The sequence below is a fragment of the Lynx canadensis genome, chromosome B4 (assembly GCF_007474595.2).
Source record: "Lynx canadensis isolate LIC74 chromosome B4, mLynCan4.pri.v2, whole genome shotgun sequence".
Taxonomy (NCBI): domain Eukaryota; kingdom Metazoa; phylum Chordata; class Mammalia; order Carnivora; family Felidae; genus Lynx; species Lynx canadensis.
In genome coordinates, this window is record NC_044309.1 from 72,685,496 (window position 1) to 72,706,101 (window position 20,606).

The 20,606-nt window shown below is 35.6% G+C and overlaps 1 protein-coding gene across 3 annotated transcripts in view; it reads right to left on the reverse strand.

Moving 5' to 3' along the window:
• SCAF11 (SR-related CTD associated factor 11) overlaps window positions 1-20,606 on the reverse strand; it is a 72,317-nt gene that overhangs the window by 36,252 nt on the left and 15,459 nt on the right. For 2 of the 3 annotated variants that reach the window (XM_030322397.2, XM_030322395.2), the window contains exons 2-4: window positions 16,092-16,145; window positions 8,189-8,270; window positions 4,398-4,555 (exon numbers count right to left, since the gene is read on the reverse strand). In XM_030322397.2, coding sequence (XP_030178257.1) covers window positions 4,398-4,555; window positions 8,189-8,249 — 219 coding nt within the window. In that variant the 5' untranslated portion in view covers window positions 8,250-8,270; window positions 16,092-16,145. The remainder of the gene's footprint in view (window positions 1-4,397; window positions 4,556-8,188; window positions 8,271-16,091; window positions 16,146-20,606) is intronic. The other variant, XM_030322398.2, reaches the window with a different exon arrangement.

A 20,606-nucleotide genomic window follows, 5' to 3' on the forward strand; every position in this document is an offset into this window, starting at 1 on the left:
TCAATATGCTTAGACTGTATTGGTATAACACAGGTAAGATATATATATATATAATAAGTAAAATATAGGTAGATAATTTAGATAAAATAACTTTTTGAGTGGCTGCTTAACTTTAATGTATTGCTCTATACATATTTTATCACTTCAAAGGTCTTGTTTAGTTTCAGATTTCTCAGCTCTAATACTAATGCTTTAAACTAATAAAAATTTCAACTTCCCTCAAGTGTCAATTACTGTTTAGTTCAATATTCTATTTCCACATCATTATCATTATTATTTTACAAACCAATAGAATTCCTTGAAATTAACATGGTCATAGTGGACATGCTTAATTTCAACTTATTCTAGTGTCCCCAAGGGCAGGAAACTACGTTATGGGCCATGAAGGCCACCACAGGTTCCATTATCCTCAATCTTTCTGCCCTGAGTAAGGTGAACTATGTAAAATACCTACAGACTAAGCTCAGTTACTTGATCACTTTAAAGTCCTTACATGGCTTTTGTATTAAATAACCACAGAGCCAAAATTTTAGAGCATGAAAAGATTAAAGCTACATTTGACTTTGGATATAGGTATTTTAGGAGCATGAAAAATTTCAGGAGGGTGTCTAAAATAAATACACTACACTACCTTCAGTTAATTACAGAGGAGAATTTCTTCAATGCCTAAAATATTAAGGTGAAAGTAAATAAATGAGTCCCTCTTTTTGGTTCTTGATATCCATTCTGAATCATATCTCAATGAACCTGAAGTACAAATTTCAGCTAGCTCAGCTCAATTTCTAAAAGACACATAAGCTAGGAAGATGATTCTCAATACATTTTGCACCGTTTTCTTATTATGTAGATTTTTAACTATAAAACTCACTTTGATTTCTACCTTTTTACTAAAAAGGAACATTGGTAAAATTTTAAACAACGGATCAATTTTTTAAATTATTTTCATTTCTGGCTATCCCTTGAAGTATTTAGCAAAAAATTAGAGTTCAGAATCCTTGCCATAAATATCAAATAAACACTGACATGGTAATTTAATGAAAGAGTATTTTATTTTATTTATTTTTTTTTTTAATTTTTTTTTCAACGTTTTTATTTATTTTTGGGACAGACAGAGACAGAGCATGAACGGGGGAGGGGCAGAGAGAGAGGGAGACACAGAATCGGAAACAGGCTCCAGGCTCCGAGCCATCAGCCCAGAGCCTGACGCGGGGCTCGAACTCACAGACCGTGAGATCGTGACCTGGCTGAAGTCGGACGCTTAACCGACTGCGCCATCCAGGCGCCCCATGAAAGAGTATTTTAAAAGCCTTTGTATAGGGCCTGGCTGGTTACAAGAATCTGAATACAGATATACATATCCTAATCATGAAGTCCAAAGTAAACTGCATGCATCTCCTTAAAAACAGAAGGCAGCTAAGGAAAACGAGAGGCGCGAGCTTAACAAATAACGGCCATGAAAAAAACAAAACAAAACACCAGTGAATCTGAGAACTGATTCTATTTGTCAAAGTACATATATACTTCAAAACACATCCAATTTTTATCATACCAGTAAAAGATTCAAACAGAAAATTTAATTCAAAGCCTAAGTGATTTTGTTAACCAATATTCATTTATTATTTATAATGAATAATTTATTGGATTGTGCTCTTGTTACTGCTCAATTTAATGATGGCTGCTATCCCAATTAGGGACAATGAAATAATTCAGAACATTCTCTGGTTATTCTCTGCTTCCAAGGTAAATCACTTTTGTTTAAACAATACCACAACTACCCTGCCGCCTCTCCCTACTTTTTTTTTTTAAGTTTATTTATTTTGAGAGAGAGAGAGCATCTGAACAGGCTAGGGGCAGAGAGAGAGAGAGAGACAGAGAATTCAAGCAGGCTCCTCGCTGTCAACACAGAGCCTGACTCAGGGCTTCAACCCAGGAACCTCAAGATTATGACCTGAGCTGAAACCAAGAGTCGGATATGCCTACCTGACTGTACCACCCAGGCACTCCTCCCCCTACTTTCTTCTAAAAGCAAATTGGCTTTGGGGCACCTGAGTGGCTCAGTCGGTTAAGCAACCAACTCTCGATTTCAGCTCAGGTCATGATCTCATGGTGCTGGTTTCGAGCCCCACATTGGGCTCCACGCTGAGCCTGGAGCCTGCTTTGGAATCTCTCTCCCTCTCTCTCTGCCCCTCCCCCATGCACATGCTCTTTCTCTCAAAATAATAAACATTTAAAAAAGTAAAATAAAAGCAATTTCCAGGCTCCTGGGTGGCCCTGTGTCAGGCTCTGTGCAGACAGCTCAGAGCCTGGAGCCTGCTTTGGATTCTGTGTCTCCCTCTCTCTCTGCCCCTCCCCCACTCACACTTTGTCTCTCACAAATAAACAAACTATAAATAAATAAATAAATAAATAAATAAATAAATAAATAAAATAAATGCAATTTGGCTTCAGCAAAATGTTTCTATCCAAGAGAGTAACACAAAAGAAAGAAAATATTACATGTAAGAAAAGTGTTGATTGCAACACTACATGTTATCAAATATTTTTAATTTAAAAACATTCAACAAGAGTTAAAAACATAGATAAGTTTAGGACTGTCTAGTGGAGTTGAACATATGTACAGTCCACAACCTACTAGTAGTTCCACTTCTAGATATATACCCTAAAGAAAACTGGAGCATTTACACCATGATAAACACCATGACTGTGTTAAAGATGCATGTACAGTATAAGGATAAAGAATCAGGTCTATTTGATACATTCTAATTTCACAGAGAAAAGCACATACTCAGACTATGCTGCTGAACCTTACAATTATGTGATCACTAAATACAATCTTATAAAAGCACTGAATTGAAACCTTCTACCCATCTCATAATGTTGCTTCTCTACTGGAAGCAAAATGTCTAGTTTTAAAATATTTAATCACAAAGCAAACCAAGGTACATTAAATCTTTAATTTGGTGGCAGAGAAAAATATGCATTCCTATTTCATTAGTCAATGCCCCTTACAAATACATGGAGATTTATAATTATATTAAATAATTAAATTAAACTCAATATATTTTTCCCAAAATACATTTGTACCTCTCCTTAGTCCCTTCTTGCCAAGAACAGTTTAGGCTTTAACCTAATTAGAGCTGTTTCCAAGTATACTATGAATTCAACTGGTATAACAAATCTTCTTTCCTCCTTCCAGAACTAGGTCACAGAGTCAGTATACAGTTACCTTCTTCTTTCTACACTATTAATGAAAATGTAAGTAAAACACAGAACTCTGAAAACCCCAACTATGTAATAAGCAATTAATTCCAATGTGCTTATAGGGACATCAAACAATTTGAACGCAACTACTGCTAAAAATATTTTTGAGATTCATCTCATCTCATTTTTACACACTGAAAAACTACTAACTCAAAAATACAGCATGATTCCTATGACAATAAATTTTTACTTCACAATTCATAACAATGGGGTTTATAATGCATCTTCAAGGTACCAGTACCATAATCTACTTGGCCTGAACTAAGTCAACATAATACACTGTAAGCCTAAAATGTATTGTTTCTTAATCACTTACTATCTATCTATGAAGAATCTCAGTAATGTCTCTAACTCAGACTCTGAAATTAGTTCACAATATATTAAAAATGGTATCAGAAAATACAGTTCTAAATTCAGCCTCTTGAAGCTATGAAATCTTGGTCAAGTTCTAGGAACACAAAATTCAAGTTCCTCATCTGTGAAATCTAAGGACACTACTTCATCTGCTCTTATTCCACAAAGCTGATATAAGAAGAAATCAAATAATCTATTTAAAAATTCTCTCAAAGGGGCACCTAGATAACTCAGTTGGTTAAGCGTCCAACTCTTGGTTTCGGTTCAGGTCATGATCTCACAATTCGTGAGTTCGAGAGCTGCATCAGGCTTTGCACTAAGAGCACAGAGCCTGCTTGGGATTCTCTCTCCCTCTCTTCCCTCCACCCTTTCCCTAACTAAATTAAATAAACAACAACAAAATTCTCTAAAAAATATAAAGCATAAAACAGGTAGAAGGTAATATTAGTAATAAGCAGTATTATCCCAAGAGTTGGGTCAAGTACACCATGTATGAATTACTGCATTTCTACCAAAGAAAAAAAATTTAATCTATTATTCCCATAAGATTTTTTTAAAGATATGCACTTAAAATCTAATTATAAAGAACAAAAAATATGTGTTAAAAAAAAAACAAAGAAAATATACTAACAGAATTTGAATAATACAAGGAAATTTGTCCACAGTAAGGGGAAAATACGTTACTGTGAAATAATTTATAAAAGGCATTACCAACTCTAGGTGGAATGATACCACGTTAGGGAACTAAAATACAGTAATATTTAATTTACTGCCATACTCACCTCTGCCCATTTAAGAATACAGGTCATGCAAAAGACATGATTACAGCTTTCTGGAAAACCAACTTCTTTCTCTAATAGGCAATTAAGACATATAGGACATCTGTCAGCTTCACTGTACAACAGACCAGTGGTAGCAGTATTATCTTTGTTTTCTTCACCTATAAAGTAAAGCAGTCACATATGCTTTCAAGTTCTCCAGACCAAATGACATATGTTTGTGGCAGTAACCAGAACTAGATATTCTAAGGGGCCCTCCTACTACAAAGTAATTAGATAAACATACTCCTTGAGCATAATACCTTCAACATTTACTTATTTATGCTTTTTTAATAGGGGAGTGAAAAGAATTTTTCATTAATTTTAAAATAAGTAATAGTAACATGGTTCAAAAACTTTAAAGTAAAAAAATGTTACAGTGACAAATCTCCCATTCAAATCTACTCCATCCGTCTAGTCCCACTGAATGCAACAAGTAACAATTATTAAATTCTTCCGTGTTCTTCCAAAGACCTTTTTTTTTAATGCATAGACAAGCAACTCTTAAAACATGCCCTTTTAAAGCTCTACTCCATCCATCCAGTCCCACTGAATGCAACAAGTAACAACTATTAAGTTCTTCCGTGTTCTTCCAAAGACCTTTTTCTTTTTTAATGCATAGATAAGCAACTCTTAAAACATGCCCTTTTAAAGCTCCTTCTTCATACAAATACTAGACCACTATATACACTAGTCTGCATTTTTCTGTTTTAACCTATTATTGATGGACATTCTCTTTGTTTTCCACCTTTGGCTATTACAAACAATGCTGTGATGAAAAACTGTCATTTCACATTTTTAAAACAGCATATCTACAAGATAAATTTCTAAAAAATAAATTGCTACATCAACATGTATGTACATTTGTAATTTGAATAGATACTGTCAAATTACATCCCTTACAGTTTGTACTAATCTAAATGCCCACCAGCAATTAAACCTACAAGAGTATCCATTGTTGGCTCAAAACTAAAGGAAACTCCAAGGTTCAACATAAAATGAAACAAAAATAAAGAAATGGTCAGCTGAAATGCAAACAATGTACACAAAGCAAATGGAAAAATGGGGATTATCCTGGGAGCAAGTGTCCATATTAGTGTTCATATCTACAGACTAACCCTTACAACCAACCCAGATAGGGGAACTGATCCTAAGAAACTTTTTTTTTTTAATTTTTTTTTTTTAATGCTTATTTCTGAGACAGAGAGAGACAGAGCATGAGTGGGGGAGGGGCAGAGAGAGAGAGGGAGACACAGAATCCGAAGCAGGCTCCAGGGTCTAAGCTGTCAGCACAGAGCCCTACGCGGGGCTCGAACTCACAAACCGTGAGATTGTGACCTGAGCCAAAGCTGGACGCTCAACCGACGAGCCACCCAGGCGCCCCAAGAAACTTTAATATTAAGTTAAGATCCCCAACGGGACTAAAGTAAAACATGGCTTCAGAGAAAAGCAAATACAAATCCTCTGAAGAAAAACATTCCTTATTAGGCCCTCAGAATTCTAGAGATAAAATTTATCAAATGTGAGTTCATAATCAAACAATACCAAACCTAACAAAATAAGTTGCCTTGAGTAAGAATCAGCAGAAATAAGAATTTACTTAGATTTATTTTTTATATTAATATTTTATATATTATACTTATTTTTTTTTATTTTTTTTTTTTATTTTTTTTTTCAACGTTTTTTTAATTTATTTTTGGGACAGAGAGAGACAGAGCATGAACGGGGGAGGGGCAGAGAGAGAGGGAGACACAGAATCGGAAATAGGCTCCAGGCTCTGAGCCATCAGCCCAGAGCCTGACGCGGGGCTCGAACTCACGGACCGCGAGATCGTGACCTGGCTGAAGTCGGACGCTTAACCGACTGCGCCACCCAGGCGCCCCTATATTATACTTATTAACTATAAATGTACTTAGATACCCATTGGCTTCAAATATAAGAATTTTCAAATACCACACAGAATAATTAAACACCATGTTAGACCCAGAAGGAAAGAATATTTGTGAACTGGAAGAAATTTCAGAAAAGTAAGAGACATAAAAGGAGAAAGGAGAGTGTGAAATGAGGTCAGAACAAAGTCTAACACACTAATTGAAGCCCAATATGCATAGTTAAAGCAGTAATGGCTGAGAAAGGAGAAAGTAAACAAAAAAGATCTAACAGATAAAGGACATATAGGTATGCTACAAGAAAAATAAAAATAATCCATGCTAGAAAAAATGTAGCAAATCAGTACAACATCAAAGATAAAAAGATCTAAGAAGGAAGGGGTTGTGGGAGGGAAGATGGGCTAAATGGGTAAGGTGCACTAAGGAATCTACTCGTGAAATCATTGTTCACTATATGCTAACTAATTTGGATGTAAATTTAAAAAAATAAATAATAAAATTAAAAAAAAAAGATCTAAGAAGTAAAATGTGGGGTCCACAGGTGCATCCAACTCTTGATTTCAGCTCAGGTCATAATCTCACAGTTCATGAGACTGAGCCCCAAGTGCGCCTGCTTGGGATTCTCTCCAGCTTTCTTGCCCCTCCCCTGGGCACATGTGCATGCTCAGTCTCAAAATAAATAAACTTTAAAAAGTCAAATGGGGGAATGGACAGATCATCTATAAGGGACTGACAATTAGGCTGAAAAGAGATTTCTCTTTTCTTTTTTTTATCAAGAAGGAAAAAATAGTTTATTACTTTGGCAGGCAAAGGAAGCAGTCTAAGACTTCAAAAAACCTTCAAGGCTGCCCTGAGGAAGAGACTGGGGGGTTTTATAGGGAAATACAGGATCTAGCCAGCTTTAAAAGGAATTGTGTGCTGCCAGCTTCTTTCCTCATGTCTTTAGGGTTCCTGTGGTGTCTAAACAAGGTGTCTGTCCAATCAGATGGGAGCCCTCAAATTTGGGGCAATGGCTGGGTAGAAGCCAGTGGCAAAGGCAGTGAAAGGATTCAGCTGAGGGCAGAACAATGGAGATAGAAGTTTACTGAGTACACCCCAAGGGAGCAGCAGACAGGACAGCAGAGGAGAAGCTGTCTGCCTGAAAAGAGATTTCTTGATAGCAAGAAAAGAAAACCAGAAAATGGTTAAATAATATCTTCAAAGTGCTAAGAGAAACAAATCAATCCAGAATTATATATCTATCTTTGAACAGTTTTGAAGAAAATAAAATAAATACAAAAAGTTTAAAGTTTACCACCAACATACTTTCACTAAAAGAACTTAAAAGTCTTTCTCAGGAAGAAAAAAAGACGTGGAAGAAGAAATTCCCCCAAACACTATCTATATTAAAATATCAACTAATTTGTGGTGCTTGAAAAAATCAATAATGGATGACTATAACCTATAAATCAAGAGTAGAAAGATCAGAGTTAAAGTGTTCTAATTCTTCTCCTATTAACAGTTAATATTCAAATATTAGTTTTAGAAGCAGAGGAAAAGATCAATGCTATTTTAAAAACCAACAAAGATTTCAACATCAAAAACCAAAAAAGGTATATTGTAAGACCAGTAGGGAATAAAAATTTAAGAGGAAAAAGAAAGAGCTGAAACAAACCAAAAACCTTGGCCAATCAAAAATAAGACATGGGAAGAGGAGTAAAAAATGTGTGCAGTTCTTATTCAGGAAGATTATTTCAGAATTTAAGAACGATAAAAATAAATGAAAACAAAAAACTCTTTGTATATTTTGAAATGCATACAAATGAACAGGCTAGAACACTAAGTTTTACTTTCCACACACAAGCTTTATAAAAAATAAAAGGTTACCTTCCATGTCTTCATACTCCTGATCTCCCACATTTAGGGTATATACAGTTTTCTTCTTCATTTCTCCTTGAAAAAGGGTATCCTATAGGATGAATTAAAATAGAGAATTTTTATGTTTGCCTTCTCCCAATATCAATGAAAAACAGAAACAAAAACCCAGAACTGTAAGAAATTACTTTACACATAAAAGAATACAGTACAAGCCAAGACAGTAAATTTTATGGATAATCCAGTACTCTTTTATATTCTTTGCCATCAAGCACAGTCTTTCAAGTAAAAACCTTATACAAGTATTAAGCAACAAAGACTAAATGATAAATTTTGTGGTACAGGCATAAATATAATTGGAGCTTAGGGAAAAGAGATCGATTTGAACTGGAGTTTTCATTGAAGGTAATAGGTTATGTGTGTTGAGCAGCTTAAGGCATTTAAGGTACAACATAGTATAAAGGAATAAAATAGCATTTAACTAGGCCAATCTGAAAAGAACAAGAAGAGTAAGTGCATAAAAGTATGAGAGAGAGACTGTATGTGTACTAAGGAGCAATATATGCCAAGAAGTTCATCTGAAAGACTACAGTAATGGGTAAGTAAAGCGATAAGCAGAACAATGTAAATCAAGTAGGGACAGATGATCTCCAATGACTGAAAAGTTTAGATCCAGTCTTAATAGATTCCTCTGAAGAAGACTGAAAATGATAAAAGTGATGTAAATAAATAAATATTCTATAAGAATGATCTGCCAGCAAAGCACAGAAATGGATTAGAGCAGGGAGAGCTTAGAACCAGAGAGATTTGCATAGCTAGAGTAACTGGCTGTGAAGTGAATGGAAAAGCAAAGAATTAGCAAACTGAAGAATCTGAGATATGGTGACTAAATAAATACAGGGAAGGAGTCAAAGATTATGCTGGCCTAGAGACTAAGAAAATGGTGATTACAAGAGGCAAAATGAGAAACATGGGGAAGGAAATTAATTTGTTAGTCAAGGGGAACAAGTTTATGAGGTTAAATTATTTTTTAAGTCAACTCAGAATTTTTTCTTGAATTGATGCAAGACACATGATTATTACAATGAGCTGTTCAAATACATTTTGGAATATCTAGGCACAAGAAATCCCCAATCTCACCAGTTGATTCTCCCATATTTATATGAAGTAATTTTTGTATTACGTATGTATTGCCCAGGAAAATTCTCTTCTAGGCTAAATAAGCAGAAAAGCAAATCCATACTTTGGTTCAAAAACCAACTATAAAGCAGAAGATAAGAACATAGAAGAATGATTTAGAGGTTTTAGTAGAATGAAAAAGCCAGAATCGGTGAGGATTAGAATTACTTTAAAAAGTTAATTTAGGGGCACCTGGGTGGCTCAGTCGGTTGAGCGTCTGACCTCGGCTCAGGTCATGATCTCACTGCTCGTGAGTTCAAGCCCCTCGTTGGGTTCTGTGCTGACAGCTTGGAGTCTGGGAGCCTGCTTCGGATTCTGTGTCTCCCTCTCTCTCTGCCCCTAACCCACTCGCATTCTGTCTCTCTCAAAAATAAATAAACATTAAAAAAAATTTAAAGTTAATTTAATAACAGTCTGCCTTAATAAAGGCAGAAAGTCAAAAACAAGAGAAAACTTCCCCCTCAGCGTACATTTGCAACGTTTTAGTTCTGATGCTGTTGTTTAGAAACAACAAAATGATGAATGTCCAGGAAAGAGGACTAAACTGGTTAACAGCCTTGGAAACTATGTCATACACAAAAAACGTAAAGTAGTAGAATGGTCAGCCTGGAAGAACAGAAAGCTTAAGGAGAAGGTCAGCAGTTACCTTCAAATGGAATGGGCTATTCTGAAGGGAGGTAGAAAGACGTCCAAAGACTTTCTTGTGGGCTTTTTTTTTTTTTTTAATTCAAAGATTTACTGAGTGCCATAGGTATACTCTAGTCAGTGTCTAAGTATAGCACTGAACAAGACAGACAGAAATTCCTGCCTTTACATTCAAGTAGGAGAGAAACAATAAACAAACTAAAATATCTAGTATACTGAGATGCTGAGGAAAATAAAATAATACAATTATAAAATAAATATACACTTAGTGTGGTTAATAAGTGAGAGAGTGGAGAAGCTGTTATTTCATACAAAGTATTTAGGGAAAACTTTTCTGATAATGTGACATTTTAACTGGCAATCTGAAAGAAGCAAGAAAGAAAATTATGTGAATACCCAGAGGACCTGCATTCTAGGCAGAAAAGAACAGCAAATATGAAAGTCTAAAGGCAGGGGGAGGGGGACAGGTCTGATATGTTCAAGGAAAAACAAGGAGATAAGTGTAGTTAGAACAGAATGAAAAAGGGGGAAAGTAGCAGATGAGGGCAGAGAGGTAATAAGATCATGCAACACCTTAAAGGCTGAGGTAAACACATTGGCTTCTTCTCTGAGTCACATGGGCCAGTAGCAGGTTTTAAGCAGAGGTGGTGGCCAAGGAAAAAGGAAGGAGACTAGTCATCTAGGGAGGGACAGTGGCCTATATCAGAATAGTAGCAATGGTGATGAAAAGTGATCAAATTCCAGCTATTTTCAAAATACAGCCATCAGAATTTTAGACAGACTGAATGCGAGTATGTGTTAGAGAGTAAGACTACAGGATAATTCTAAAGTATTCTGATCTGAGCAACCACAACAGTGGAACTGACAGAAGATTACTTTAAAAATATTCAGATAGTCATAGGTTACTCTACTTGATATTCATTCAGAATCACTTCATCAATTCATTAACACTTGACAACTTGTTACAAAAGCAGGATACCTCAGGCACCACTCCAGACCTAGTGAATAAGAATCTGCATTTTATCAAGACTTACACCTGATTCATTATCTATGTTAAAGCCTGAGAAACATTGTTCTAGACAAAGTCCCAACTTAACTGATTTTACAGGCATACTGAGCTCTTGGTATGATCTATATTTGAGTATAATCTTTATTTGAGGAAATTCATACCATACCATCTCCCCTGGCATCCTAAATATCTAAGAATAAAAAATATTTAAGTTGAGAGTTAATTAAATGTGATAAAATGTCAATTTGAAAATTAAAACAATATTTTAAAGTTCTAGTCAGTTCTCAAAAGATGCAATATACCATTCCTTTATGTAGCTAAATAATTTATGTCCTATTGGATAGTCTAATCTATGCTGTTTTCACATTTCCATCCTTAATAATATTAAGCTTGTATTTTTATATTAACATATAAATTATAATTAAAATTTTACAGTAAATACTGTCTTCTCTATTTTAACTCATGCAAAGAAGTACATAAGCAACAGTTTATCAGTTACAGACTGCCCTTCCTCAAGTCAGAAATCTGCTTTAAAAACTGTGTTCCAAATTCTTACAAGTTATGTGCTTCTTCTTGAATACATTATGAAATAACTACTGTCATAACTTAAAATAATTATGCCACATTACCAGTTTATTCATTCAAAATGATAAGGGTTTTAGAATTTCACTAGATAAAAGTCAACAAGTTTTAGTTCAACAACTTATAAACTTTTAACTTGTTCATGTTTATTTGTTCTATCTGCCTAGATTCCAGTTTTTAATCTAAGAATCCATAGTTTTTAATACCTATTTTGCTTTAAATTTCCAGTAAAGCGAGCATAGGAATACAATACAGACTCATGGTCCTAAGCCAGTAAAATCTGTGGTCAGTAAAAAAACCTAAGAGATAAGCTGTAGGTCGGCAAGACTATCCCTCCTTGTGGTTACCCGAAAAGTTAGATATAACTCAATTTCATGATATTAACTATTTATGACTCTTAATCATGTCACATTCTACCTAGACTACTTATGAGTTTGGCTAAGTCTGGTAAATTAATTATCTATACATTAAACCAAATTTTCTTTTAATTTTGGTTTACCTCAAATAAATTTCAAAGAATGGTTGTTCATTCTTGGCTTTAAGTTAATTCTGTTTACTTTTCGGAGGACTTTAATTTACAAATTTCAATCTTTAATGTCTCTTCCAGGTTCCACCTTTCCAAGATCTGTAACATAATCTTTTAAAAAAAATTTTTTTAATGTTTATTTATTTTTGAAGGAGAGAGAGACAGAATGTGAGTGGAGGAGGGGCATAGAGACAGGGAGACAGAATCTGAAGCAGGCTCCAGGCTCTGAGCTGTCAGTGCACAGCTCAACCAGGCTCAAACCCACGAGAGCCATGAGATCATGACCTGAGCCGAAGTCGGACACCCAACCTACTGAGCCACCCCGGTGTCCCCCTAACATAATGATCTTAATTATATCTTCCAGGTTACCCTTTTTATTTCATTATATATTGCTTCTGTATGTATTTGAAATACTACTCCAAATATGTTCATAAAAAGTTTAGGAAGAATGACTTAATTTAAAAAATTTATCATAAAAGCCATCAACTTTTAGACATGGAATAAAAAAAAAAAAAAAGCACTGATAGAAATAAGTTTTCAGGAACTCAAAACTCATTCTCCCACACAAACCTTGGAATACATGGAAGTGAGAATCCCAGGCCAGCCATTACAGTGCATTCAAGTTAACAGCAGTGCAGAAGAGAGTTCAGTTCTCTAGAACAGGACTGCCCAATGGGGAATTGTTCAATCAAGCACTTGAAATGAGTCTAGTACAGCTGAGGAATTAAATTTTTCATTTTATTTAGGTTTTAATTAATTTAAATTTAAGTAATCCAATGTGGTTACTGGCTACTGTGCTGTACAGCACAGCCCTAGGATATAACTACCATCCTCTATAATAGAAAATGGTTTCAAGTTACAGGTGAGATGCTAACAGTGTATTTTCTATTGTAGTAGTCACTGAAGCACCTCAGTTTCAAGGAATCAGGTAGGGGACCAGAGGTTCCTGGTAATAGAAACCAAGCATTTTAGCCATGGCTAGCTCCATTTAAAATTCCTATCCTTCCCTTCTCCTCCTCTTTCTCTTCCAAAACCTGTTTCCTTCCATCTACTACAAAACAGAATTTCTTCCCTCTCCAGTTCAACTTCAAACCTCGCTCTTCTTGCTTCCTCCCTACTGTCCTTCAAGCAAGTCCATGGTATCTAAAGATATCAACATCCTAGTTAAGACTTAGACCTAGATTCAAATCCCAGCTCCACTGCCATGCAATAAATGGCTATTATTATTATCATTATTATTAGTGCTAGTAAGAACAGAAAAATAGGGAAGAGTAATAAAAATGTCAATTGCCCATTTCTTTGTTTTCCCTAGACAGAAGCGAAAGACAAAGGCAAACACAAGACTGAAAAAATACAAAATAACATTTCTGAGTAACAACTAAATTGATCCAGTCTACCAATATTCTTTCAAAAGAGTACAATCAGGGGCAGGGGGTGGCTCAGTCAGTTGAGCATCCAACTCTAGATTTCTGCTCAGGTCATGATCCCAGGGTCATGGGATCAAAACCCACATCGGGAGATTCTCTCTCTCCCTTGCCCCTTTCGCATTTGCACACTCTCTAAAAATTAAAAAAAAGGAAAAAAAAAAAGAAAAAAAAAAAGGCGGGGTGCCTAGGTGGCTCAGTTGGTTAAGCGTCCGATTTTGGCTCAGGTCATGATCTTGCAGTTCCTGAGTTCAAGCCCCAGGTCAGACTCTGTGCTGAGAGCTCAAAGCATGCAGCCTGCTTCAGATTCTATCTCCCTCTCTCTCTGCCCCTCCCCCACTCACGCTCTCTCTCAACAATAAATAAACATTAAAAAAAGTTTTATTAAAAAAAAGTACAATCAGATCCTTTGGGTACAAATAAAGAAGGCATATGAAAGGCTATGTGGCAGTTTAACTCTATTTCCCACCCCACTTCCAAACCCAATCCTGCCATTATGAAGGGCACGGATATGATAAATGGGAGCCAGGTCTGAATGAAAGGGATATTGGGAAAAAGTAAGAGCTGCCCTGTGTTGGGTATACTTATGCCAAGGACATCTTCATGAAGATGCTAAATATAAATACTACGCTGATTCACATGGCTAAGGTATTCAGAGAATCCAGTGACTCCCAGAACCTCTCTCAGATACTCTATTTTTCTTTCTCCTTTATTTCCAATCTTCTATCCAAGATAAACCAGTCCCCAAATTCAATCCTCTGTCCAAAAAATTCAATTAAAAAAGAGCGGGTATTTAGTAAGGTACTCTGAGTGGTATATTACAGTGATTAATGACTTGGGCACTGGTGTCAGGCAAACTTGTGCTCATGACATTGTCTAGCAGTAATAAGCATTTAAATGTGAACCATTACTATAAAATGCAGGATCTTCCATCCCATTTCCAGTCTTAAATAAAGGCATTAAGTGCCTTCCAATCATCTACTCAAAAATTTGATCTTCCCTTTGATAATGTTATTTTCAGCTGAAGAAACCATAGGAAGGCTATTTTTCATTGATGTCTAGGGAGGGACAGTATCCATTATGGTAGACCAGTGGTCAAAAAACTGGTTGAGTATTTCTGTAAATAAAGTTTTGTTAAAGCACAGCCATGCTCATTCCTTTATATATTGACCAAGGCTGCTTTTGCACTACAATGGCAGAGATGAATAGTTACGACAGAAACCATATACTCTGCAAAGCCTAAGGTAACTACGTTTTGGCCCTTCCCATAGAAAGTTTACAGATGTGGCTCAGTCCCTCATTGCAGAGAACTCTTCAAGCTTTCTTAAGCATAGGCATCTATCTATCTACATTCATATTCAACCCATACTCTGGCACAACAGTAACTTATTACACATCTGAGTCAATGGTTCTGCAATGTTGTCCTTGAGTTCCTTTTAAAACTCCCCTGAAGGCTCTGTGATTTTGTTGATTTATTTACATTAATTTTATCATTCTGGCTTAAACTATCACAGATATTTGCTCTAGTGCCTCCAACTAATTCACTTCAGAGTAGGGTTAAGGCAATGAACTCCTTCAGCTTAATAATTATTTCCTTTCCAGTCTCTCTGCTACATAATCAACTCAGTCCTGCACTGTCACTGTTGATTTTTAAGTCCCTTACAAAATGCTCCCAAAGTTTTGTTTTTTCTACCCAATTTCTACTGTATAATTTTATTAGACTTTGTAAGTACACTTCTTTGCTTCTAATGGGCTATTCTGACAAGTTTTTGTTTAAAATATCCCTAATCTACATGTTGGTTGCTGGAGGTTTAACACCAGTAGTGTTCAGTATAGAGACAGGAATGTCCCTTCAAGTACAGGTTTTACAAAGAAACCTGTCTAGGTTCAAATTTCAACTAGTCTGCCACTTACTAGCTGAGTGACCTTAACATCTTTAAGCCTGTTTCCTCATCTATCAAATGGAGATAACAGTAGTAACCAGTCATTATGAGGACTAAATTACATAATCACATAATCCTTTTAAAGTGCCAAGCAGCAAGACTAGCAAAAAAGAACTCAACAAATAGCACAGAGGCACAAACACAAGAACATGAACACCACCCTACCCCAAAAATCTTAGGTATACCATAAGATGTAAGATTGGTAAACCTATATGCTCTAAGAACAGATTTTCATTGTTAAAAAAACTTCTGTATTTCAAATATCCACATATAGAACGAATGTGAAGAGTAAAAAGTTCACAAAATTTAAATTGTCAAATTGCTTTTCAAACAGATCTTATACAAGGATAAATACGTTCTGTATTCTATACTGACAGTATTTATCAAAATTCCTATTTATCTAGAAGTAAAAAGGTTGAAGCAAGACAAAGTTTAGAACTCCAAAAAAAATAATCCTAGGATTTTTGTATCATATTTCCTATTTTATATAATTACAGGAGATAAAACACTACTAAGCAGTTTTAATATGGCAACTCCAGCAAACCATGTATATAAAAATACAAGTATATTTTTATATATATATACAAATATTCACAAGCTCTCTTACCTTTAAAATTCTTCAGGTCAAGCAGTTATGCAATCAGTTTTCCATCAAATGATTCTAGGGAGGGAATTATGAAAATCAGTCCTATTTTACTTCACTTTACTTCACTTTCAGCTGTTCCCATATTTATCTTGGGTTTAGAATAAAAGAGAACAACAAAATATGAAGAAGGATTTATTCCAGAGGGCCCTGAATGTGATAATTTATTTAGAATGCATGACACAGTTAAGCCTATGCCTTCACATATGAAGATACAAACAGGTAATGGAGGCAAAAATAATAATAACATTTTGTTTAGTGAGAGAAGCACAAGAAGTCACATTTCAGCATACAGGAAAAAATCAATTGAAAACAATGTAATGGAGAATTAGAAAAAATCTACCCCAACTAATAGACTGGTCATATCACCTATGAAGACAATTTAGAAAAACATACAGAAATTTAACAACTACTAGAATTTAAATTACTTCCTCAACTCCAGATATTAAGTACACTTAACCAGTAATCACTTTTTTCCCCTCTTTTTTCAAATAGGCCTACACCAGACTCCCCACTTTCCTACAGCTTGTCTTTAACTTATTTTTTCATTCAATAAATATTTAGTCAGTGCCCCTATTTTCTAGGTACCATTAGGTCTTCCATACTGACACACCTGACAAAAACAAAAACAGAAACCAACAGTTACAATGCAGTACCCAGGTGCTGTAATGGGGGTAAGCACAAGATTTAACAGGAGCACATAATGAACACCAAATCCTTGCAACATATGTGCATTTGTAAAAAAGGCTTCCCAACTGAGACCAAAAGATTTAAAAGTATATTTTTCTAACCCCCTGACCATTCTGTACCACTGTGGCATTTCCATCCTTAAAGGACTCAGAACTGGAATTACCAATTTTAACATGACAGAATTTTAATTTTCAAAACAAAGAAAGGATACACAGGTAAGTTGAAGTTCTCACGATGTTAGACTTCCTATACGGAAATGACCATCAGGCAAACATAAAAGACACCACTGTGCCTGAACCCACACCATGAAGGCTTATCCTCCAAAAAAGTTTTTCAGATTAATGGTTGGGACATACATACTGATAGAAGTATCTTTTTCTTCAAATTTTATAAAATAATACATTTCAATGCAATTATCCGAGTATATGAATTATCTAACTGAACATCATAAATTTAAAAAAATAACAGATCTTTAATAAACAAAATGTTCATTCCTTTAACACACCAATTTCTCTTTATTCGTGATCACAACAGTTATGTATTTTTTCAACATCACGTTTTTTTCAGTTAAAAATAAAATTTTTGACCAGAAAGTACAATAAAGAACCAAGAAATTATGATATCTAAATTTACAAAAACAGCAACAAAATTTTCATTTCTACCAATAGCTTCAATTTCACCCGAACTTTATAACTATCAACAGTAAAACTGAAATGGATATGAAATGCAAGACTTTGAATCAATTTTAGTTTTAGTGGGTTCATTTACACGCCGTTACAGTCTGAATGTTTGCATCCCCTAAAATTCATATTCATATTCATATGCTGAAATCTTAACTCCTAAAGGTGATGATGTTAGTAAGTGGAGCCTTTCAAAAGTGCTTAAGTCATAAAAAGTAGAACCCTCATGAATGAGATTAGGGCCTGTATTATAAATGAGGCTAAGAGAGATCCGAAGCCCCGTCTACCACACGAGGATGCAAGGGTTAAGTCTGTGACATGGAAGAGGCCCTCACCCAACCCTCCTGCCACCAGAACTATGAGAAATAAATTTCTATTGCTTATAAGCTACCCAGTTTGTGGTATTTTATTACAGCAGCCTGAACAGATAAGCCACGAGCTCTGCTTTAAGTTACTACTGCACATTGGTCCCTAGAAATACTTTCTGGGTCAGTTTTTGAGAAGATTATTAGTGAGTTGGTTGCTTGTCAGCAGCTGATCAACAACAGGAATTTCTAGGAACCTCATATTCAATTCCTTGGTTCTAGGCCTCTATCCAGAAAAAAGCTTGTTTTCCAAGCACTATTCACTGATGAACAAATAATCTCGTATCTTGTTGCTTAGCAAGTAAACTGAAAATAAAAAAGATGAAGTCATCTACACTTACCAGTCTTATAACAAAATCAGCTTCACATAGCAATCTAGGAAGTGAAGATATGCTTCAGAATGTCTCTAAAATTCTTGTGCAGTGTCTGCAACATGTGAGAGCCAAAAGAGTCAACTAATACGAGGTATGCCACCTCATACTAAGCTTTACAGTGACCTATAACTTAATTATTGAAACAAAGCATTTTTAAAAAAATTTTTTTTTTCAACGTTTATTTATTTTTGGGACAGAGAGAGACAGAGCATGAACGGGGGAGGGGCAGAGAGAGAGGGAGACACAGAATCAGAAACAGGCTCCAGGCTCCGAGCCATCAGCCCAGAGCCTGACGCGGGGCTCGAACTCACGGACCGCGAGATCGTGACCTGGCTGAAGTCGGACGCTTAACCGACTGCGCCACCCAGGCGCCCCACAAAGCATTTTTAAAAGGTTACAATGAATAAAGAATAAAACATCTCCAAAGTGAAAGGCAAGCCAGAAATCCTCAGGCAGAAAATATAGATTAAACTGAAAACAGGAAAACAGTTTTTCAAATGTTAAATAATTATGGAAAATTAGAGTTCATGAACACTATGCTCTAAAAGAGAAATTAAATTTCCTATTTCCTTTTACATTTAATGTAACATCATCTCCTCAACAGAGGTTACACTGCTACACACAAGATCACACATATACTAAAAAAAAAAAAAAAAAAAAAAAAAGTAACTGACAAACCATATTTAACCAAAATAAGGAGATTCAAGTAGCCATTACATTCCAAAATTGATAAGTAAACTGAGAAGTTCTGGTTCTGAGTAAAATGGAGTAAGCACATTCCACCTTGTTAATCTCACTGACTGAAACTATAAAACCTAGACAGAATAAATGGAGCAGCTAATTGAAATTTAGAAAGTAAATAATAGCAGGTAGACTGGGGAAGAGCCCAGAATCTGATATATTATCAAACTGGTAGTGGGCTTTTAATTTTTCCCATCCAGTTTTGCCCCAGCCTGGGCTTAACGGAGCCTAAAACCCAGAAAGTGGCTGTTGGTAACAATGGAGAAAGCAAAAGCTCTAGGAAAAAGCCCTCTATTTCTATCCAAAGAGTAGAAAAGGAGTCCCCTAACTGCTTAGAAAGAGTAAGGGAAATCTCTTCTTTCTTCTGTTCTTCACTCCCCACAACCCAATTCCCAAGCAATCTTACGGTGACAGCTGCAACAGTGGCAACAGCAGAGCCAGCAGGAGCCTAAAACTCTTAAGGAAAGGGACCATCTTCACTGACTGAAGAAACTGGAATAATTTCAATTTTTCTCCTGTCTTCTGGCACTTGGCTCCAGATACAACTGTAGAAAATACGCACCACAGTGGAACAAATGAAATGAAGATTGGGGTTTCTAGCCAGAGGATAGAAAAGGGATGGGGGGGAGGTCCCAGGGACCTAGAAAATACCATGGACATAACAGAGAGGAAAGCACTTAGCAACTTATAAGTTGTTTATGAACTCCTAGCTCACCCCTAAGCTGCACACCTATAGATTTAACCCTAAGTAGCATACTGGAGGCTCGGAAGACTAAAATATAGGATAAACCCCCATGCAGGTCAGATTGGCTACTGGGTAGTACACATATGGGAAAAATCCAAATAGTACTGCAAAGCTTTTGAAAACAGAACAGATTAAAACTGCAACCTAAAGAAAGCTGGTTGGAGCTTCTGGCCTAAAATCCAACTGAATCAACTACCTGTCCAAACAAAAATCTCAACATTCTCCATATCATTTAAATAAGACACTAAGATTCATATCATAATGTTCAAAATCTCCATAACACAACCCAAAATTACTTGGCAGAGAGAACAGAAAAATCTCAAAACTCCTGTGGGAAAAAAGAATCAACAGAAACAACACTAAGATAACACAGATATTAGAGCACTGGATGAATTATCTGACAAAGACTTGAAAGCAGGTATAAAAATGCTCAAGAGCATATATTCTTGAAACAAATTGAAAACTGGAAAGTCACAGCAAAAAAAAAAAAAAAAAGAATACTTAAAGAACCATCAAATGGAAATTTTAGAACTGAAAAATGCAATAACTAAAATAGAAAATATACTGGACTCAATAGCAGAAAGTCAGTGAACTTGAAGACAGATCAAAAGAAGGTACCCAATGTGAACAACAGAAAAAATATTGAAAATATCAGTGTTTCAGGGACCTGTGGGAGAACACTAAAACCCTAACATTCACATCAAGAGTCCGAGCAGAGGAAAATGAGTGCAGTACAAAAAAAGGAAGACGAAGAGAAATAATGGCCAGAAACTCCCAAATTTGGTGAAGATATATAAACCTCTAAATTCAAGAGTCTCACAAACTCCAAACAGGATAATGATCATGCCTAGACATATCACAGTCAAACTGCTAAAAGTTACAAA